The 24,058-nt window shown below is 43.9% G+C and overlaps 1 protein-coding gene across 2 annotated transcripts in view; it reads right to left on the bottom strand.

Annotated features, from left to right (window-relative positions):
* Positions 1 to 21,511, bottom strand: part of ANO4 (anoctamin 4) — a 380,754-nt gene extending 359,243 nt beyond the window's left edge. The window contains exons 1-3 of one of the 2 annotated variants that reach the window (XM_070507139.1): positions 21,230 to 21,511; positions 8,843 to 8,926; positions 525 to 776 (exon numbers count right to left, since the gene is read on the bottom strand). In XM_070507139.1, coding sequence (XP_070363240.1) covers positions 525 to 776; positions 8,843 to 8,926; positions 21,230 to 21,251 — 358 coding nt within the window. In that variant the 5' untranslated portion in view covers positions 21,252 to 21,511. The remainder of the gene's footprint in view (positions 1 to 524; positions 777 to 8,842; positions 8,927 to 21,229) is intronic. The other variant, XM_070507138.1, reaches the window with a different exon arrangement.
* Between the last annotated feature and the right edge of the window lie 2,547 nt (positions 21,512 to 24,058).

The following is a 24,058-nucleotide window of genomic DNA, read 5'->3' as shown; positions in this document are numbered from 1 at the left end:
TGAACAAAAACATCAACCATTTTTAAAAAGTAAAAACTATTCTTAGTTCTTGGGCTGAACAAAAACAGGCAGCAGACCAGATCTGGCCCACTGGCAGTGGTCTGCAGACCCCTGACATAGATCAAATAGGTGCAGCAACGTGAATTGGTAGTCACTAAGGAATTCAAAATGGCTTTTTGATAACTTTTTTGAATATAAGAGTTTAATCCAAGATAGATGCCTTGTCACTAGAGGATTAAAGAAATTAAACAAATAAAAATTCATGTGACAAAAGTTGGAATTCTGATTCAGAGTTGATTTCCAGAAGACATTTTACCAAATAGCAGCAACACTTAGACCAGATATTTCTAAACACATCCAACCTTCCTTCAGATACAGCCAACCCATTAAAGGCCAGTGAATATGGAGGAATTGTTGGAGTCCACAGCATCACAAGCATGAACGTAGATGCAGCAGGCAAATGCGTGAAGGAACCTTTAAATACATTGAATCCTGAATCTCCAACAGGACACCAGCGCTGTTACCTGTCGTGTCTTGACTCAGGGTTTCCTGGCTGCTGCTGCTGTAAGAAGGCACTGGAGTGATGGAGAGTGAGGCTGGGCAAGACAAAGGCGTGGCCAGGTCAGTCTTGCGGGTGAGGGATTGGTGATACACAGGGATGCCTGCATCTTTGGAGACGAAGAGAGGCAGATCCGACGGGAGGGTGGGTCTGCCTTGTGCATAAGGATTTTTCCAGTGGGTGAGCCCAATTGCAACAGGCCCAGAGACATCATAACCTGGTGAGACAAACACATTAAGTGAGGAGGAGCAATCAAAGCCTCATACTGTATTGGTTTTTGAATTTCCCAAATGTCTTAGCTGTGAGTCTAATCAAACACCACTTAAGATAAGGACGCATGTTACTAATTTACAGGCAGGAATCGTTGCATTTGATGAATGTTGTTCACTTACTCAACATGTTTACTAAATACACGTATGTGCTAAGTGCCCAGTCTTTGCCCTGCTCAGAGTCCAGTAAAGGAGGTAAGATTTATGTTCACAATGAAAAGTTAACTGAAGGCTTACTATGTGCTGGATACTTTGCATAAGTGATTCTAATCCTCACAGTAGCTGCACAAGGGGACTATTACTGTTTCAGTTTACAGATGAGGAAACTGGGTTTCAACTTGTCCTAGGTCAAGCAGCCAGTAAGTGCCAGAGGCAGAATTTGAGCCCAGATCTGAGTCCAAAATCTATGTTCTTTTCCCAAAACTACAACTAACTAAAGTACAAAGCAAGTTGAAAGAAATGGTTTAAAAATAGGACAGAAACTTCTCCCCAGGACTTCAGGAGAGAAAGCCCTTCTAAGTGGAGAGACTAGGTCATGGAGACGGTGGCGTGAACTTGGCCTTATAGGCAAGCATTGCAACTTAGAGGCCCAAGGGACAGATATGTTCTGCAGATGTGTTTTGTTTAGCCCATGTTTTTCTTAATTTGAAGTAAAATTTAAATTAAAATTGGCGACAAGAAAAATCTAGAGAGTTGTCACAAAAATCCAGCTTTCTGGCTTCTATTCAAAAATCTCTTGATCTTCTCCTAGAGATTAAGCAACACTGGACCACATTCCCACATGGCAACTGTCAGCTGGAGCAATGATAGCAGCCACTCCCTTGAGGTGGAGTAAGGGAATTCCAGTCTGCCACAGTCCCCACCATTCCCTAATATCTTACTCCCAGCCTGCTTCATTCATTTGTCTTACATGCCTGACTTCTCCAGGCCTTTGCATTTGCAACTGAGATACAGGATTTAGGCATATAAGTGTAACCAGAAAACAAAAACAAGAAAGGAAAGGTAGGTTGATAGAAGACAGTTAAGGGTCTTAAATGCCAAAGTAAGAAAACTAGATTTGATCTGGCGGGCAAAATAATATCCCTGACAGTTCGTAAAGTGAAGATTGGCATAATCAAATTAATGCTAGCAAAATACCCAGAATTGGCCCCATCCTTCTCTGTTGGTGACCTCTCCTAGGGGGCGCCCTCTGATTGACCCAAGCTTTCATAGCCATGGTCAAAGGAGGCCCAGTAAAAGGTGCTGATGTGCGGGAACTGGAGGTGCCAAAGGAGAAAGCGCAAATTCGGGAGGGGGTGTTGAGGAACCAAGACAGCCAAAAAGGGGTAACAAGGGAGGACGCCTGCGTGGATTCTGAAGACTGGATGATGGTGCCTGGGGCAGCCCTCCTACCCTACACTGTGCTGGAAACCACTTGAACATCGATACGCATAAGACAATTCTTGCCAACACTTTACAGCCAAGAGTTATTTCTTTGCATGTGTCTCCCTCATGAATTGAGCAGCCTTCAAGGTTAGAGGGTGTCTTAGTCATCTTTGAAACTCCCTCCCACTGTTTCTCTATTTAGCTCTTTGCCTCAATCCTCTCTCACCAGAGCCTAGCACAAGGCTAGGCTCAGAGCTGGCACTCAATAGATACACACTGTTCACTGAATTCTTCCTGGATGCCAGTGGTATGTGATGCAAGATGCTGTGAAGTGGAGGCCAGGTAAGCCTGACTGAGGAACCAAATTTAAATGTTGGCAGCAAGAAAGGAAAAGACATGCAACGTTGACATGGAAAGAAAGGCGTTTGGGGCCACCAGGTAGCTTTTTTTTCACTGGGAAGATGTCAGAGAAGACTTATGGCAAACAACATGGTGGATTTACTCATCCTAACTGTGGCAATCAGAAGGACTGGCTTTGCAAGGGCGGAGGAAGGTTAAGTGTGTTTTTAGACATGAGGAGTTTGAGCTTTAGTGGAAATATCTATGTGAAAATATCTGGCAGGAGGCTGAAAAAAAAATGGAAATGAGGATCAAGAGAAATTGCACCAGAGTTTTAAATCTAGTAGTAATCAACACAGAAGCCGTGGCTGAAGCCTAGGAACGAACAGTCTGCATTACTGTCATAAAATAATAAATCCACTAAAAATTAGGATTCTGTCTGACACTTACTGGCACTGTGCTAAGGGATCTACCAGTACCACCTCATTTGAACCTCAGAATAACCCTGTGAGGGAGATACTAATCTTCTCATTTGACAGATAAGGAAACTGAGGCTAAAAGACATTATTACTTCTTCAAGGTCAATAGCTACACAGACATAACAGTCAAGATTTATGCCCAGGCTCACCAAAGACAACACGGGGGCTCTGGACCACTCAGCCCTCCTGCTACACTAAGAGAACAGGCGCAAGAGGGATTCTGGGAGATGGAATCGGGGTCTGTTCCCCTACAAATCGCTCTTGGGTTATTCATTCCTTTCTGAACAATTTTTCATCGAGGGATCTCAACGGACCACAATGTTCGAGGAATGGGAAGAAATGCTGACAAACATAAGAACATGCCAACTGGATTGTTTGAACTCTTCTTGGTTGGTCACCTTCCTAAAAGGTGACTAAGTAGAATGCAGTGAGGCTAGTGAATCTTTCTTGAGTGAGGGCTATGAAGCCCTGAAGATAATCAATGAGAACACAAATTCTCAATGTTTAGAACTGCGATGGAACCAGAGCCACAGAGACTGAACTCAATGATACTGACCTCAGGACTGCCCCTGATCATGTTGGTTGGACTAAACCTCTAATGCAAATTTGTTTATTTTGTGATCTTTACTCGTGGATCTCCCACAGCTCCTAAAAGAGTACTGGGCCATAAAAGTAAAATTCCAGAATGCTCCATTTAAATTGATGTTCCATTATGTTTTTTATTAGAAATATGAAAACATATTATCTTATATTTATACCATAGAATCCTTATACAAGAAGAGTAATTGCAAGGCCACATTTTCACTTGCCTTGTTGCTTCACTCAGAAACTCACTAAAATCCCTCTTTTCTTTCCACACTCCCAAGCTCCTCTGGAGTCAATGTAGAGAACAGAGCATGGTGTGACAGGGTTATGCTTAAAAGTCCCAAGGAACTCTAGACTCTCCACAATTCTAGGTTTTACCGTTAATTTTATAAAATTATAGCTCATTTATAACATATACGTAATTTTGGAAAGATATTGTTTACATAGCTAACAAGCTTTTTTTTTTTCAGTTCAGTAAATTACCACATCATTAACTCCAGAAATGGAGTTCCTTAGCAAATATTTTAACCCATATTATTGATACAAATAAGCTATGATAAGATCTGCATAATTATGATGGAATATAAATGGACCAGCCTAAATTCAAAGGTACCAATGAGGTCAAAGTATTTTGGGAGAATAACCAACCATCCAGGGGAACAGGTGGTGTCCAAGTATCCAAAGGCAAGTAATGAGAATGTCACATTGGTAGTCTACTCACTGTTCCTCACTCACCATCCTGGCCCCGGGGTAGGGGCAGGGGTCTCCATTCCCTCTGAGTTCTGTGTTAACACTATCACCAACTAGACCCAAAATCGTGAAGAGAGACATGCAAGGAACACTCAAAATTGTAGGTTGTCTCAAGAAAAAATTGATGTTAATTAACTGCAAAGTTCTTAAGTCTCTCATACATGGGTAAAATGGGAGTTAACCATCAGAAAATAAGGAGTTATCCAAGAGCCTCACAGATAAACATAAATATTTCAAAAGGAGTCATTTTTCTGTTTTTTGACTTTTTGGCAACTGTTTTTGGTAGGACATAGGTTCCTATAAGGAACTACATTAATAGGAAGTCCACAGTGAGCTATTTTCCTAAAGGGAATTCCCTCACAAATGGGACACTTCTGTGTGAAATGACTATCCTGTAAGAGAAGGACTGAAGTGCAGAAGATGAAAGAAAACAAAAAGAGCTTTAAAAAAAGAACAGCTGGATGATCCAGAGATCTGTCTTCCCTCCAGTGCTTTGAGTCTAAGGTTGTTAATTATTTTCTCCTTTTACTATAAATATTGCAAAAGTGCTTTGTACTGGACAGACTGTGGGCAGCGGACACTGCCTGATACCTGTGCAAAATCCATCCCCCCTTCTTCCTCCCAACAGAGTTTGGGAATTCATCCCACTCCCACTCAGCCCTGTGACTTAGGGCAAGTGGCCTCATCCTCACCCGCCTCCCCCTGGGCATGATGGGTCTATAGATAATCTCATCTCCCTTGTCAACGATTGGTTCAAGGATCATCGTGTGACCCAATCCTGCCCAATGAGATAGGAGAAATCCGCTGAGGAGCTACAGGAGAAAGTTTCTCAGCCCCTCAAGTGAAAGCCTGAGTAAGGCACCAAAGTTCCTTTCCCTCCATCATTGTTGTGTCTGGATGCAATTCCTGGAACCACGGCAGCTATCTGGCTGCCACCACAAAGATAAATTCTCCAAGGAAAGCAAAGGGAGAAGGTCTTTCACAACAGCATTGAGCAGCTTAATCAACCCATCCTAAGGACACGCCTGCCTCTGGTCTTCCTGTTGTGTGAAATAATAAATTTCCTTATGGTTTCAGCCATTTTGAATCAGGGAACTGAAGCAACATTCAAGGGCCTGTCAGTTACCCCATCACCTTCTGAGAAAACTAAGTGTCTGTCATACCCACCTCCCCTTCAGAGGTGAGGGCATAGGTCAGTAAGAACATGTCATATTGGTTTCCTAGGGCTGCTGTTAACAAAGGACCACAAACTGGGTGGCTTAAAACAATAGAAATTTAATCTCTCCCAGTTTTGGAGGCTGGAAGTCTGAAATCAAGATGTCAGCAGGACTGTGTTGTCTCTGAAGTCTCTAGGAGAGAATCTGTTCCATGCCTTTTTCTCAACTTCTGATGTTGCTGACAGTCCTTGGTGCTCCTTCGCTTACAGACACATCACTCTAATCTCTACCTCCATCATCACATGGTGTTCCCCCTGTATGTCTCTGTGGCTTTTCTCTTCTTATAGGGATACCAGTCACAATGGATAAGGTTCACCCTAATCAAGTATGACCTTATCTTAACTTGATTACATCTGCTAAGACCCTATTTCCAAATAAGGTCACATTCACAGGTACCAGGGGTTAGGACTTCAACATATCTTTTTGGAGAACACAATTCAACCCATACACACTGACATGGTGGCCACAGCTAACTGGACCAGGAGAAGGCACTTGGCCGATGGCCAGCCAGTCTTCAAGATGGCAAGTAACAAGAGCTTTGTCCAATAAGAGATAGATTACCTGGATTCAATCCTACCCCTTACTACCCATGCATCCTTAGATATCTTTCTCACCTCTCAAGAACTTAGTTTCCTCATGTGTAAAATGGGAAAAATGAGACCATCTACCTCATAGGATTGTTGTGAGGATTAAATGAGCAAACAACAGAAAAATTACCTGGAACAGTACTTGGCACAGAGAAAGCTCCCAAAGAGTGTTAGGTGCCATATGGTCCTCACTATCTACCCCTCCACTTTCACTAAGTGTCTTAAAAGAGAACTCATAGCTCATCACTCCTCATTCAGAGTTTTGAAACCTGGCTCCCACCCCAACATCCACTGACATGGCTCTCAGGGATGTCACCAGGGCAGACTTTTAATTGTAACTCTCCTCAGTCTCCCCTTCTAGAAATTATCTGGGCTTTCCAAGAAATATGCTCACTTGGTCTTCCTACCTCTGTCACCATTTCTACCCTAATTGTGCTTCCCCCAAAGATTGGTCCCCGGCCCTCTACACACTCAATGTTATCTTTGTCTCCTGCCCTTTCTCTCCACATTTCCAATTTCCTGTGGGGCATTCTGAGGTGGAGACAGTCTCATGGGCAGCTCAAACCCAACACATCTAACCTATAACCTTCACATCCTCCTCTTGACTTCTATGTTACTAGGAATGGTTCAGACTCCCTGTCACCCTGACTCAAACTCCCAGGGCACACTTGTCTTTCCCCACATCTTGTCAATGACTATTCCTGCCAACTCTTCCAGATGAGCTCTTTACCCACCTCTCAAGTTCATTACTGTTTCATGTCAAGACTATAGTCATAGCCACTTACTCAGTTATGACACCAGATTCTCCCACATGAAATCTATCCTGTTCACCATCAGAAAAACCTTCTTTCACCCACGTGTTCATCTGGTCACTCTCCTACTCTGAACTCTAAATGACCACCCACTACATAACACATGTCTTTAGGAACGACATTTTAGGCTACTTAGTGTTTTCAAACCAGGATGTGTGACCGCTCCACAAGAATTATTAAATTGTTTTTGTTTTTCATTTAAAAGTTAATTTAATCATTTAAAAATTAATAGATGCATATTGTGGACAAAGTTCTGCCACTTAATTTTAGTGCCTGGGTTTGCTTTTGTGTTTCCATCAAGTTGGCACCAATTGGTACACTTAATGAGAAAAGGAGAGAGATGGATATGTCAAGGTACTTTCATACCAAATGAAGATCCAGTAACCTCACCTGAGTGAGCAGTAACAGAGACTTCACAGTGGGCTGACCAGAGAAAGGTGGTGGCAGACCAGAGTTATCGTAAGTACCTAATAGTGAAGCTACACTGAACTCAAAGAACATACACTGCTGCAGCCAGAACCACGTTGCATTACAAGCAGTGATTGCATTTTAGCAAAATAACAACATCCATCATATTAAATGAATGTGGACAATGTGTATTTTTTTTGCTTTACAGTATTTTAAATTCTATTTGTAAATTTGATTTGATTTTTATAGCTATTTGGAATATAACATGTCTATACTTACTTCTACATTTGAACATAAAGTATCCCTATAATAAAAATAATTTAAATCAATTTTAGAGGTTCATAATTATTATTTCTCTTCTAGGGGTTCACATTACTGGAGTTTGAGAAACCACGATATAGCATTTAAGAACCTGAGCTGTAATGTCAAACAGACCTGGATTGAAATTCTGGGAACATTAATTTCTGGTTGGGTGGCAAAGAGCAACTGTCCTCACCTGTAAGATGGGGAAATAACAGTACCTTCCTCACAGAGTCCTGATTAAATAAAATAATGGATGTCAATGGCCAAGAAACGCTGGCAAATGATAAATGCAAAATAAATGTTAGCTGCAATTATCATTATTTTTTCTTCTTTCTAAGTCAGTGCCCAGGATTCTGTAATCAAGAAAATTCTGAAAGGAAGTGGAAGGGAGAGGAAAGATTCGACAAACAGAAAAATAATCAGGGTCACTTTTTGACCAAAATAAAACACATTTAAGGCTGAGTAGGAAGGCAGCTGGGAGAGTGTTGGGCAAGCACGTTATGTCCTGCCAGTGGCTCACTCTCTCCTGCGGGGGTCCCTCATCAAGGAAGGGAAGGGACAGAGAACAACCTGCCCCAAAGTGCAGACTCCAGGTTTCTGAGGAGGCCACATGCTGTCATGTGAGATTTTATTTCTGAGAAGTCAGGGGACAAGACAGCTGGCCAACTCAGGATCCTCAATAACACTGATTTGTTGTTATTGTATGCATACATACATATAGACATACTTATCATACTTCTCATATTGTATGCATACATCTCACACATACTTACTGGAAATAATGTACATTTTCTATCTGCAGTTGTGATATAAAATTTCTTCTTAAAATGGATGAATATAAATCTTAAAAATAAGTCAGTTTTAATATTAAGTACATAATGATACAGGTGATATACAAATGAAAGAATTAAAGCAAATGACAAAAAGTTGGGAAAACCCGGATTTTTAAAAATCTCTCTGGACCACATTTCCTCCGTCCATGTCTATGTAAAAGCAAGAAGGATCCACAAGAGGGCGCCCCAGCAAGGGGAGTCCACAGCAATTGCTCTGATTCTGAAATTAAATGCTCCTGCAGTTACATTTGCTACTCATTTCTTCCTTAGCACGCCCACTCCCAGCCTTTCCAAGCAATGATAATTTTTATAAAACAAAATGACACAATTGCTCACCTATGGTGATCTGGCTGACACAACTGTAGTAGCTGCCTGTCGTTGCAGAGGAAAGGTTATAACTCCCACTGCTCACATCTTTGTCTGTTAAGAAAATAAAAGAGGAGATTAATTATATCCTAGTAGACATCATGACCACAATTTGCATATATGACTGAGGGTAAATAAACCAGTTCCCCATGTCTGGCAGGCTCAGACTCATTCATTTGTTCATGCATCAATACTTAGGGAGTGCTAGTGCCAGGCACTTGGAACACTTCAACAAACAACCCAGACTGCCCACAGAGACCATTTCAGTTCAGTGTCACTGTTATTGTAACAGGGGGATGGGAGCAGGGGGTGAAGAGTGCTGGAGGAGGGGTACAGGGGCAGATGAGAGAACATTTGATCCAGACTAGAGGATATCAGGTAAGGCTTCCTGGGGGAAAAGACATCTAAACTAAAACCTAAAGGTGAGCACTATCCGACTAGGGAAGAAGGGGATGAATTGAGGGAAAAGATCTAGGCAGAGAGTTGTCATCACGTCTAGAGGCTCAGAGGCCATAGACAGCCTTGTGAGTCAGCAGCTGATTGCAGTAAGAAAAGGAGAGGTGAGCAGCGGCTGAATTACGAAGGGTCTTATAAATCACCTTATTAAGTCTGGACTTTGTCTAGAGAGCAGGATCCCATTTTCATTTCAGAAAGATCGCTTTGAGGTTGCTTGGAGAACAGACTAGAGGAGGTGAGCTGAGAGGCAGAAAGCCTCCTTCATGAGGCCGCTGCAGTAATCCTGATGAGAGGTGACGGGGGCCAAACTGTGGGAGGAGTGGCAGTGGAGACAGAGAGAAGTGGATGCAGTTCCCTTCAAGGCTAAAAGCACAACACGCTGCACTGAACTCCTCAGTACTGTGAACAGAAAATGTTCTAGGCAGATGGGGGCAAAGGAAACCCAAACCTCACGTTGACGCAGCATCTTAGCATTTGCATCCATGCCGTCTCGTGCCCGAGGCAGAGCTGGGCAAGCATCACCCCACGTCTCTGATGGAAAGGCTGAGACTGTGGGGGGCTGAGCGCCTTACTCAGGGTCACTCTACAGCATGTGGCAGAACAGAGCTCAAATCGAGATGAGAACTGCTTCAAATTGTTTATGAATCATGGCAGGGCTTAAATAAGTGATTTTAGAACACCAAAATAAACACATATTGTCTAATATAAAACAGGACAGATTAGGGACAGAGTCATTATAATAATGGTATCAAAACTGGCCTGAAAGAAATATTTGAATATCATAAATTATAGGTCTGAAGGAAAGAAATAATTATTAAGAGTAAGTCAAATGCATTCAAAGAGAAAGGGCTTCTAGAAACACATTGAGAGTCATATTTTAAAGAGAGAGCGATGTGGATTGGTAGAGAAGATGCTTTGTAGATGAACATTCTTAGGAGGAAAGACCTGCAGGTACCTGGACAGAGAAGGCAGGAAATGGGAGTCATCTGCAGGTGTGTCCATATGTGCTTATGGGTAGAAAACAGTTGGAAAGTATTGACAAAACCCAGTGGTGAGCCAGAGGGCAGAGAAATGGTGGTGGCCCTCAGAGGCCACATCAAGGCCACTGTAGGTCCACAAACAGGGAGGTAAAATGCTACAAAATATTTTAAAACTATTTTTAATACAGGAAAAATAATTCTAGCAAATGCATGTGGCCAACTCCTCCTCTAAGGAACCTTCCCAGACCATCTCCGCTCCCTAGGGTGCTTCCTGAGCAGTAGAAACACCCTCAACAGCACAGAGCATACAAGACTGTACTGGTTTCCATGCATCCGAAACCATGCGCTTGTCGAGGGCAGACCATGTGTTATTCCATTTGTAATTTTCAGCACGTAGCTGTGTCTAGCATGAGGTGAATCCTCAGTATATGTTAACTGGTTGAAAAGAAGAAAAATGGAAGGCATGAAATTAAAGGAAGAACATACAAACAATCCTTTCCCCCTCCTATTAGTTCCACTTCCCCTTCCCGTAACTTCATTAGAAGTTGCTGTGATCAAAGAGAAAGAGCACTGGGCTGGGAGTCAGCAGATGCGGGTGTGAAGCCCAGCTTGGCTGCACCTACACTCTTTGAACTTGGCCAAGCTGTTGACTTCCTTTAGTACTGGTTTTTACAGCTGAAAATGATGACAATACGCTTATCTCACTTTTTCAGGGGGACGCAGGGAAGAGGGATGGGGTATGGTTAATAAAAATAAACCAGCTACACAAATGCATAGCTAGCAAATAAATCAGTATGTATTTGTGGAATTAGCTGAATCAACAAAATCCAGACCCCAAACATTACAAACTACTCTAACGACCCTAAAGTTGTCATTCCTAATTCTTTTTAAACCCTTCACTAATGATCTGTCCTTAAAAAATTTTGGAAGGGAGGAGGCCTTCAAGGACAAGGTCAATGGCCTCAAAGGTGCACACAATCGGAAAGGAAGAGAAAGAGACTGATTCACAAGTGCAGAAATGGCTATGAGTGGGGAGAAGAGAAAAGGAATGAAGAAGAAAAGCATCCTGAGAAACTGGTAATCAACAAAGAAGAAGGATGCTTGAATTAGGAATGAGCGCCTGGGAAGAGGCTGTAAATAAATGTGAATAGTAAAACTATTGACATTTGAATCAAATCTAAATAGTAAAACTAGGGCATAATTTTGGTGGTAATATTTAGAAAAGACTCAAAGAGCAGAAGTGTAAAGATCTGTGCCAGTTACAGTACAAGGTGACTGTGTAAAGAAAGGTGTTTCCTCCATACATGAATTAAAACAAAAAATGCTAAATTTTATGGGAAGGCCAGAATATCCATTGAATCCTTTAGGAACCAACTGCAGTTAAATAAAGAAAAATCAGGTAACTAGTGGAAAAACTTGAGACTATGAATGAGATTAATAAACTTTGTGGGTTCGGGAGTCAGTATCTAGATTGGACAGCTGGTTCCAACCCTTGGGCACATTATTTCATCTCTATGTGACTCTGTTTCCTCATATGTCCAATGGGAATAATAAAGGCACCCATTTCATAAGGTAGCACATAGGAAGTGCCCAATTAGTGTTAGCTATTATTTTTATTTTATACTTGAAAAGAACAAGGATATCCGTAAAGTGGAATACCATATAATAAAGGAAATGAAGGAAAGCTATACAAGATAATAGGAATGGATTTCACAAATATAATGTTGAGTGAAAGAAGCAACCTCAAAACAACACATGATTCTATTTATGAAAATTTCAACAAAGAAACTAAATTACATCATTTATACTCGCATACGTGGATGGTAAAAAAGTAAAGAAAAGTAACAAAATAATTAGCACAAAAGTCAGCGTGGTGGTTCCGTGTGGTGGATAAGCAGCGACTTTAAATCGTGAAAGGGAATGGGGAGCGGGGGTGGGTCCTGCAGAGCTAGGAGTCTTCTATTTCTTGACCCAGGTGGTAGTCACATGGTATTCATTTTATCATTATTTGTTAAATCATAAATTTGCCTTACCCGCCTGTCTGTATGTATGTTATAGTTCACAATAATTTTTTTAAGAAATAAAGAGGGGCAGAAATCATGGCAAGGCAAACCAGGAATGCAAACTCTGAAAAAAATATCTAGGAAAATGAGACGGTGGTGGAATCAGACAACACTAGTCACTGAGCACTTGCTCTCTGCCAGACACTACCCTAACCTTCATCATTGCATTTACACCCATTATTTCATTTAAGCTTCCAAACAACTCCTCTAAGAGTTGTTTATCCGACTACAATTATCCCACTATGTGGATAAGGAACTAGAGGCTCACAAAATTAGGGAACTTATCCAGAGTCACACTTCTGGGAAGTCACAAAGCTGGAATTAAAACCCAAGTTTGTCTTACACTAGACCAGTATTTGAGAACAAAGGCAAAGACAGAAGGAAGATAGACGAATATTGCAAGCTGGGTTAGGCGGATTCCTGCTGTCTCTGGTGCCACATCTTTGACGGTCATTTATCCGACGTGCTAAGCATTCAGGGTCTACAGGGAACAAGACGGACATTATCTCATGTGTTCTATTTTCAGAGGCCCACATGGCAAAAATGTGTGACAAAACTAACACACGCTTTATCTCAAAGTATTTGAGGTATACTCATAAACAGTATGATCTTATAACAAAAGAAAATCAGGCCCATCTCAACACTCAATCTATCTCACCTTTTACCTTAATCAGAGTAAAAAATAAAGCACCACCCCTATTTATGTCTTTCTACTGACTGTGGAATTCTGGTAAATACATAGGCAAATATAAACAAAAATTGTCAATATAAAATAACTGTACTGTCTGACTTGTGAGATTTTTTTGAAAAAGAATAGAACTAAAATACTAAAAAATAATGGTATACAAGCCTGGAGCTGGATGCTCAAAGTCAAAGGATTATTCAGGGGAGAGGTTAACATCTTAAATTTAGAGTTAAATAAAATATAATAAATAAGTACAGAACTTGTTAAGTAAGATTTAAGCAAAAGTAGAAGGGTAATTATTAAAACAACAGAAATAGACTATATTTCCAAACCAGTTTGTAATGTTGGAGTGGGAGGGAGAGAGACAGTAGGGAAGAATGGGAGGGGATTTCACGAAAAAAATTCAACTTAGAAAAAGGAACTAAATGAGAATAAAGCATAGGAAAAAAACAAGACAAAGGAAAAATACAAAGTAAGAGGGTGGAATTAATTTCAAACACATTAATAATAGCAATACATATAAATGGTCTAAATTTGCTATTTAAGAGATTGTGAGATGGATTTCTAAAAATAAAATCAACTAAATGCTGTTTATAAGAGAAACATCTAAAACACAAGGACACAGAAATGTTGAAAGTAAAAGACATAAGAAGATACAGCAAGCAAACATTAACCAAAATAAAGCTAGAGTAGCTATGTTAATTTTAATGAAAAAGGCTTTAAGACAAAAAGCAAGGATAACAAGGGTCAATAAATAATTATAAAATGTTCAGGTTCAATTCTTCAGGAAGATATAAAAAATGTTACACTAAGATAAAACAACCTCCAATATACAAAGCAAAAAAATAGAGCTACAAGGAGAAACTGACAAATCCACCATCAGAGGGGGTGATTTTAACACACTCAGTAACTTATTGGTTGAGCAAGCAAAAATTTAGTAAAAACATGAAAAATTTAAGACTGCAAATCACTTGGGCATCTTTTTAAAATGAAGATTTTGATTTAATAGTTCTGAGGTGGGCCTGGAATTCTGCATTTCCTTTTTTTCTTTTCAGTTATATTGAGATACAGTTGATAACTGCATTTATAATAGACTTCCGGGTGGTGCCAGTGCTGCTGGCCTAGGGACTCCAGAGTGAGATAAAGCCCTCGCCTGGAAACCACAACCCACAAAGCCTGGGAAAACATCTCACCCACAAAAAAGGAAAGACAAATGTTAAAAAGAAAAAAGAATGTTTTCATTAAACCCTTACAAACATATTACAAGGCTGCTTAACACATGGACAGATGAAACTCAAGAGTTTACCAGATAAATGATGTACAACTATTGACTATACAAAAAAATTCACCGTACAATTCCTTTAATAACTACCTACACTAGTGCACTGGAAATGTCATTTAATTTACAACATATGTATTCATTGTGTAGAGTGAGCTACAACCGCTCACTGCATCTTATTTTTTTAAATCATTTCAAATTGTTTATAAAAGGTTCTAGAGAACCTACTTGTAAGAAAAAAATGTGTTGCACATGCATGTGTACATATGCATATGTGTGTCCTCAGACATACTGGTGTAATTTATTCCATGTTCGTTGTGTATTTTGTAGGCTTACAGAAAAGTTAATATTCACAACCCTTTCCCCCTAGCTGTGCACCTATGTCTTGTCACCTAACCTCCCTGGGCCTTGACTTGCTCCTGTATACTCTGACTGAAATTCATTCATTCAAGAACATTGACTGCCTACCACATCCAGGAGACACAGGCTGCCCTAGGTGGGAACTGGTGCCTTGGGAGGTCTCTCTAAGGTGCTGATGAATCAACTGAAGTGTGGAAAGTGTGCTTCCACTCAACATAGCTTTTCCTATAAAAACAAATCTCTCTATTACTACAATAAGGACAATAAACACCTCATAGTACTGTATACTATATTGCTATTGGGCTTTCTAGGTTTCTGTAACGTTCTTGCATTTGCTCTCTCATGTGATTTTGACAACAGCACTTGGAGACAAACAGGTAGGTACTAGGTGAAGTAGTATGGTAGTGGTAGCATCATACTCTGCATTTCTCAGTGGACCTGAGCTAGACCCAGACTCCTGGAGGGCAAGGCCATCCCTTATTCATCTTGTGACCACAGAGCCTGGCTCTGCCTAATGCATAGAAGGCACAATAAATGTTTGCCAAAGCCTCTAGGAAGCTTTCAAATACTTTAATCACCGTTTCTGCCTTTTAAACGCTGTGCCTGCTACTCATGCTCTCGGCTTCCCTTTGATTCCACTCTCACAGGCACAGTGATAAAACGCCCTTTCCAGAACCCTAATTAGAGAAAAGCCTTTCCTTCTCATTCTTGACTACTTGTACCTACTTGATTCAGTGTTGTAAACTCTATATTTTATTTTCATCTTTTCCAGGTGGTAAAGATCCGTGCCTTATTACTACAAAGTAAGTTTTTAAAAAACAAGCATTTTTTGGTTTTGTTTTTACTTCTAGAACCTACAACACTGCCTGACATGTAGTGAGCACTCACAAAACATATGTTCAATTGCTTATTCTAGAAACTTCCTTGGTAACACGGACTGTCTGTCTAGGACTATGTTCTAACAGAAAAATCCACATGGCTATTACAAAGAACATAACACTGTAAAGGAAAAGATTAAAATGCTTCTTCATAGGATCAAAATAAAATTTTAATTTAATTTTACCCCAAAAAGAAACCTTTAAAATGTGGAGGACTGAAAGTCAAAGAATAATCTGTACACGCTTGGCTGCAGCTTCTCAACCAAAAGGATCCTAATCAATTTTGACTGTTGACCGTGAGTGTCTGGATTGCATAACAACAAGCGAGCCAGGTGGTGGAGGGCAGAAACAAGAGAAGTCACCACATAGTTCCTTGGGTTTATTAGCTAATGCCTGAGTTCCAGTCAGTTAACATGCATCTAATTTTACCACGTAGTGTGGGAGCTTTTGTTTGCTCCTCTTTTCTGAAGGGTAGAAGTTATTTTACTTATTTGCAACAGGAAAATGAGGTTTTAAAAACTTGTGCATGGTGTGCTGCCCCCAGCTATGGTCCATTCTGTCCTTCAGTCAGTCGGACAGCCAAGCAGTGATCACCTACTATGAGCCAGCGGTCCTGCTAGGCACCAGGAATACAAAGGTAAAGATATGTTCCTGCCCTTTGGGATTTTACAACTCACAGAGGGGAGTACTCATTACAGTACAAAACGAAAAGCTGTTGTGGGGAGGACTCACCCTGAGAGGTCTCAGGTCAGATGGAGAGGGTCAAGTGGGAGGCAAGAGAGCCTAGTAAAGCAAGAGGGAGGTGTGTTCCAGAGCACAGGCCAAGATCCAGACACCTGAGAAAGCCTAGTGCCATCAGCCATGCTAACCCACCTCCCTCCCTAAGGGGTGAGATGCTGGGGTCGAGGGCAGCAAGAAGGAAGGGTGGTCAGCTCCTGGAGGGCCTTGTTGGCCAAGCTGGGGAGGTTAGACTTTGAGCTGCAAGCAGAGGGGAGCCCATGAAGGGTTTTAAGTAGAGGAGTAATAGGGTCAGATTTGCAATTGGGATCAGAAGGAGTCAGGACTAGAGGCCAGCCGGGAGGCTGCTAGTGCAGTCAGAGTGAGCAATGATGGTGGCCTCGACTAGCGTAAGAGCAGCTGGCAGCGGGAGGAGAAAACAGAGTAGAAAGACTTTAAGGAAAAAGAAGCAACAGGACTTGGTGATGGAGAGTATACTGTCTGGAGAGGCATTTGACAGTGATAGCTAATGCTTACTGAGTACTCACTATGCACCGCTCATAAGCACCTACAGATACCATTGCATTTAAACCTCATAGGGACCCCATTCTACGGATAAGAAAACTGAGGCACAAGAGGTGACTTAGTTTCCTCAAAGTCACTGTTAGTACTGTCTGGTAAGGAAGGACTCAAAGACAACTCTCAGGATTTTGGCTGAGGTGAGTGGCTAGAGCACACTGGCCCCTGCCAACCTCTCCTGTCTTGGATGTCAGGCCCCACCAACACCATGCTACTAACAGTGGCCATATGCCCCCCTGCCATCTCTCCCCTTCATCTTTGTTCATGCTGCTGCCCCTCCCTGTAATGCCCTCCCTCTCCCAATCGGCCTTGTAACATCACCTCCTCCAGGTAACTGCTCCTGACCATCCCTCACTCCTCCCAGCCCCTCCCCTACAACACTGCATTATAATTCTCTTTAGGAGTCTGTCTCCTCCAGCTGACTCCGCCATCTGTGAGAGAAAGAGTGAGATCTCACTTATTCTGGTACTCCTGGGTCCAGGCTAGAGCCTGGCACTTAGTTTGAGCTCAGTAGAGTAATTCTACAGGAAACAAGTATGGGAGAAGAATTCTGTTTGGGAGATATTGAGTTTGAGATGCTAGAAGGGCATACAGGCAGAAGAGGTGGGTAAACAGCGTAGCACACACAAGAAAGAAGTTTTGAGTTGGTGCTTTCTATTTGGGAGTCATCTGAATACAGAGAAAGGCACAGGAGGGAAACATGTCCTGGGCTCTCATCTCTTCGCCCCACTCCATTCCCATGCTGCATGGTTAGGCTTAGCTCTCCTACCTTCCGCCTCCTTCCGATGAGAACTCCAGAACTTCTGGTTGTCCACTGTCTTTGAGCCTTTGCTCAAGCCACACCTTCTGCCTGGAATCACCACCCACCCGCTCACACAGCCCCTCGTTTTCTTCCTCTTCCTAACTACCCCCAGCCCTTCTCCAGGCTCTAGAGCCAAAGTCTGCATTTGGGCTCCCCACTCATTATGTGAAGCTAAGTTCTTCAGCCTATCTGTGCCTCGATTTCTTCGAATGAATATGGAGCTAACATTGGACTAATTTCTTAAAGGTTGTTGTGAGACTTAAATGAGCTAATTTGTATAAAGTGCCATTATTATTGTGTGTCCCAGCACACCTGACACTTCTACTTACCACATAGAAAACTGTCACCCGAGTTTACAGGCCTCCCACTAAGAGACTGACTCTGCACTTGGGGCTGTTGTCTTGCATTGGTCAGATGTCTAATCGATGTCATCTAAATGGTTGAGAGTGAGATTATAACGTCAAAGACAGAGCCCAGGCAAACATCAACATAAACAGAAGGAGAATTCCACAAGGAAGAAGCAATTTAAGAAGTCGGTGGAAAATGAGGGGAGGATAGATATAACAACAATTCTGGCTCTGACTTCATTTTCTTCTTGTCTTTCACTTGCTCTTTCTGCTCTAGCCACACTGACCTTCCAGCTAGCCTTGAACATGACAAGCTCATTCCTGCCCCAGGGCCTTTGCACTTACTCTTCCCTTTACCAGGAATGTTCTTCATCCACATGGAATGGAATGGCTCATTCCTTTCCTTCATTTATGTCTCTGCTCAAATGTTTCCTCAGAGAGGCTTTCCCTATCTGAAATAGCCCCCACTGTGCCCTATAAGCTCCTTAGGACCCTTACTAAGCCTCCTCAGATCTGAGGCTTACAGCTCAATGCCAGGCTGATAGGTTCAAGCACAAGTCCCTCCCTCGTTCAGCCTGGGACACGGCCTCTGTGCCTTCTTTTGCACAGCCAAGAATGAATCAAGTCCCAGTCATTTCTAAGAGAGACTTGTCACCCATCCTTGGTCTCATGCATATGGTTACATAATGAGCTAAAAGTGCTTCAGAACTTAAACCATTTAAAGGACAAGGAAAGAAAAATCAGTGGCGAATACAAAAGGTTGAGGTATTAAAAATCCAAAATTTAAAAGATTGCATCATCCATTGAACATATATTTATTAGAAGGCATATTACAGTAATTGATTACTCTAATCTCATTTCACATTTCTAGAATATATGAGTCTAGATGACTGCCTGAAAGTAAAAATTCATGCTAAAATACAGAAAGAGTAAGTTCCAATATAGGATCAAAAAATGCATATTTGGATGGGAAGCTAACGAGGTTCACTGGAGGCTGCTGCTAATGAAATGCATACATAAGCCAAATTTCTCTCTCTCCTTAGGAACCTAAAACACACGGTCTACAGTATAACTGTTCATTCTCTTGGCAGCCCCTGTGCTAAAGATAGGACTAAGCATTTATTATATCAGCCAAATGATTATAAAAGTTGAACCCTATAAATTCCAGGCAAGAAACTTAGATCAGACCCCATTATAATATCTGAATCCAAATCCAACAGAATTGAAAGGGAACTTTTTTTTTAAAGCAGTTAGATTTTCAGAGAGATGATTTGTGGAAGGTTCCAGAGCTGGGCCAAGCTCTGATCAGATAATGATGTCGACAGCATCCAGCGGGTGAGGAATATATGGAATGTGTTCAATTTTGTTTTTCCTGTATTTGTTCACTAGGTTGAAAACCCTGACGGACTAACTTGTCATGACCGGGTCACATCACTACAGACCAAAGAATTAATGAGCACTTTGCAGCCAGGGGTATTCACCACTTTCGTGATGGGGGAGGCAGGAGAGTGTGTCAAGAATATATTTTAAACAGCACAAATTCTAATTGATATATTTACTTAAATCTGTTTCATTTCCCTTTAAGGTTCTAAAAAGAAACCTGTGTAATTCTTAGTTGTCAAAAAGTGATCTGCCACTCTTTTCCTTTAATTACTGAAATAAACTTTCTTTTCAAAAACAATTTCACTTCTGACTTCATTTTCTCCACCTGGGTGCCCAATTAAGCTTTTAAAGCTTCTAGAAATTTATAGAACTGATTATTATGTAAACCTATTACTGACAGTATTCACAGGACAGCAGGTGAAATCTAAGACGATGTGAAAACCAGAAGTTAGATCCCTCTGATGGGAAAAGGTGTAAAAATAGATTCTGCCAATAAATATGCCTAAAACACCAGCAGAATGTTGAATTCTCCCCAGACGGTAAGCCAAGAACAACAATGTTGTGTGTTAAATGTGCAGCAGGGGCAAGAACAACTCACATCCCAAGAGAAAAATGCTCTGAGTTAAAAAAAAAAAAAAGAAAAAACAGAAAGAAAAGAAAAGAAAATAGGCCACTAGTATGCAATTTGTAATCTGCTCACAATTTGTTAGTGGTTCCCAAGCATCAATTGCAAACCCTCAGGGCCACCTGAGTGATCATTTTAAACAGTTTAAATCCCAAGAAGGAGAGACTGACCCCTTTAACCTTGGGGAAATGAGCAGGGGACATCACCGGCCTGGAGAATGAAGCCTCCACACCAAAAAGCAGCAATTTCTCTCCCACCAACCCCAGGCTTGGAGACGTCCCTGCAGAACATTCTCCAACAATTGCTCACTACTTTCACGTTTAAAACGTCAAAACTAGATGTGATCATAGCCACTGACTGCAAGCCAAGGGAAGGGAGAGAGGTCTAGTGAGTTTCTGCCTCCCATAACCTGGCATCTCTGATAAAGGACTAAAGAGAATTGCTTTTTCCCCATAAGCAGGGATGTTGATAAAAAGCCTTATCGGCTTCCCCAGCGCGCTGGGATTTCTAGCTGAGTCTGAAACCTTCACACTGTGATTTTGTCTTCCTTTAGAATTGTGCAATGCCTTTAAAAATAATAATAATAAAATAAATACATTTCTTTAACCAAAAACAGGAGGGAGAGGAATAATGTCTACTATTTCCATGGAACTTTTATTTCCAAGATGAATTTTTTTTTTTTTGGCCTTAAAAACATACTTTGGTGCATATTACTTAACCCCATAGCATCTGTCAGAGAGATGTTCTCATCTCTAATTTACAGATGGGGAAATGCAGGAGCAGAAAAGTTTCAATAACTTGCCCAAGGTCAGTCATGGACAAGACAGGAGCCGACTGAACGCAGATCTCCTAACTCCAAGCCTCGCGCCTCTAGAAAAGGACTCAACACCCAAATCCCTTCCCCTAGGTGGTCTGAAGCAAGTGGAATTTTTCTGGAGTCCCGAAGCTCCCAAATGCCTCCTGAATTTTAGGCGTTTTCACTCCGCCGACTCTTTCTGCAAACACCCCCTTTCCAGGTTCCAGGCAGCCTCCAGCCTCGCAGAGCTTTGGCCCCCCCAGCCCCAAGCTGGCGCGCGTGGCACCGGTTCCCTCCCTTCCAGACCCTGCTGGGAGGCAAGCCCCGAAGTTTCCCGGGGTGATCGGACAGCTCCCGGGCCCTGCCCGCCCCAGCAGCCCTGGGAGCCCGCGATCGCCCGCCGTTACCGTAAGCCGTGAGGGAGGCCATCCTGGCCCGCGTCCTGCCCAAGCTGGACAGGGCGTCGGCGACCGTGGCCGCCTGCGCGCCGCGCCCCTGGACGGCCGGCGCCCAGCCGGGCGATTGCACGCGCTTGGCTCCCGCGGCGCCTGGCCGCCCCGCTCCTGAGCATGCCCAGTCAGCTCGCCGCGGTCGCCCCGGAGAGGAGCCGGCGGCGCGCAGGTGCTCCCGGGCTGGTCTCGGCTGCAAGGGCGTGGGGAGCGAGGGCACTGACCGGCCGCCGCGCTCCGGGTCCCTGCGGGGATTGCACCTGCAGCGGAGGACGCGCGCCGGGGAGAGAGGAGGGGCGAGGCCGGCGGTGGGAGGTGCCCGGCGAGGCGTGCGGCGGGGCGGCGCCCCCGGCAGGGCGTCCGGCAGGACCCTAGCTGGGTCAAGCCAAGCAGGGTGCCCCTCGAGGTAGGGGCGGTAGGGGTGACGGGGCAAACACGGAATCGAGGAGCCCCGAGCGCGCCACAGCCTCCCGGACCTCGAGTCTTCAGCTCCCTTCCTTGGAAGTTCCACTGGAGAGCACACCTGGGGACGCAGTGGGTGGGTCTGGCCGCCTGGGACTCTCGGGCTCGAGTCCCAGCCCGGAGGACAGCTCGAGAAGGGGTTGATCCCGATGCCAACGCCCAGGGGAGAGTGGCAACCCTGTCCTACGGACTTTTATTGATAAAGCCATTGACCGCTAAGTACCGAGTTCTGATCCCAACAGTTCAGACCTGTCCCAGCACATCATCCTGTCACTGTTATTCGTGCGTCTGTCTCCCTACGAAGCTGTGACCTGTGTCCTATTCCACTCTGCCCCGCGCCTCGCTCAGAGCGCGAACTCTAACTATATTTGTTGAATGACTATTGGATCCGAGGCCCTCTCAGCTCATCTCCCTGGAAGCTGCGGGTTCTCCGATTGAAATTGGCAGGCTGGGAAATGGGGAGTGAGAGAGAGAGACAGCGACCCTGAAGCCAGTGGCACCCATGGTAAGGGGAGGGGGAGGAGGAGGCCGCCCAACGACCCCTCGGGATCAGGCGCACCGAGGCTGTGCAATTCCTGACTGTCAAGTCACGACAACCCCGGGAGTGCACCCGGGGCTTCCTGGCGCTGGGCTGACTGTCCTGATCACCAGGGAATCGCGGTCTTGAAAAATGCCAGCGCCCAACTAATTGGGGGGCGATGTTGTCGAGGCTGTTCAACTGCGTTTCGGCTTGTGTCAACTCACGTGGAGGCACAGAGAGGGCAGAGAAATCTGGCGGAGACAGAACCCGGCGTTTCTTTAGCAGGCTTCCCTCCCGCGAGCTCTGCTCTGGCTGCCGCCTCCCCTCGACAACCGCCGGCCTAACCCAGAGATGGCAGCTTTGTGCTTTTGCGACCTTCGCGTCCCTCTCCTTTCTCCTGCTCTTCTGGGAGGGAGCGAGGCTGCAGCGGGTGACCCGTGGAGGAGGCCTTGGGATGAAATGTCGGTGCCCACACTGCCTCCGCTTGAGTGCAAGGCTGACTTTTGCGGCCAGTGGAGCCAGGCTGGGAGGAGGGGGAGGCCCGCCAAGGGTAGCGAGAGCAGGGGATCTGGCAGTTTATTCCGCTCGGTCAGCCAACCGCCAGCAGATGACCCATAGTCAAGACACCCTCTCTGTGCCTTCTTTTCCCCTATCTGTAAAGTGGAGGTAACCCTTGTTACCGCCATGCCCACCTCACAGGACGGGGACAGGGATCCGGGGGTGATGCGGACAGCATCGTTATCCCTGAGGCTCTATCTTGAATGCTGTTCTCGGCCTGGAGCTTGCGCTCTGAGGGCCCCCACCTTCCTTTCCCCGCCACGTCCCTTCAACTTCGCACTCCACCCGAACCCCCGCTGAATTGCCGCTTCGAAGTCTAGAGCGATTTGGAAACCTGCTCTCAGTGTGGCGGGCTGATCTAGCCTAGCCCCGGGGTAGGCTGCGAGGCAGGACTGCCTTCCGCAGTGCGCCCCGAAGGTCTTTATACATCCTCGGCAACCTCCCTGCTTCCCCCCACACATCCCGGAGCTCCTCAGCACGCAGGACTGGGCTGTTGCCTCAGGCTCTTCCACCTCTGGTGCCCCTCCGTGTCTGTCCTAGGGCCTGCGCCTGGAGATGCTCCCCGGAGTCCCATCTGTGCCGCTGCTAGGACCCAAGGCCATTTGTAAGTTGTCTTCTGACCCCTAGGTCTTTCTCCTGTCTTTCCCTCCACGTTTTAACTCAGCTGGGGCCATGAGAAAGGACAATCAAAATGAGTTACAAATTGCACTTTAATTCTTCTTGGCAGGTCATTCTAATTAGCAGGAACTAAAATGTGATGTCTAATTAATTAACCTCTCTTAAGGCCACCTGAACTCCAGCCCACATAATACCACTCCAAGTCCTTGAGATATTCAGTCCCCTCAATAGAATTAAGATCCAGAACACTGGGTGTCTTGGTTGAGGAATTGATGGACAAATACACCTCATTCCTTCATTGTCAGGTTTGCTGAGAGCCTTCTCCTTGTTCTCAGGCCCTGTGCTATCGGGTGACACTGAGATCTTTAAGCAGCCTCCCTGCCTCCTGGTCTGCAGCAGGAGGGGGTGATCTCCCTACCTCACATTCTTGAGGGGCCGACAAAGGCCAGCAAAGAATTACCATACTGTGATGAAGCACAGGGTGTGAAAGAAACCCCGCAGGGAGCAAGTGATTGTCTCTGCAGCATTCGCAGATGACTTCACCAAGGAGGTGACATGTGAAAGATGAGGTCCAGGATTTGTGTTGTTGCCAGTAAAATTTCTTAAAGACAAGCTTGTCATTCAAATTT

Source organism: Equus asinus, chromosome 4, assembly GCF_041296235.1.
Source record: "Equus asinus isolate D_3611 breed Donkey chromosome 4, EquAss-T2T_v2, whole genome shotgun sequence".
Lineage (NCBI taxonomy): Eukaryota > Metazoa > Chordata > Mammalia > Perissodactyla > Equidae > Equus > Equus asinus.
Note: the sequence above shows the minus strand (reverse complement) of the source record. Positions and strands in the feature narration are given on the sequence as shown.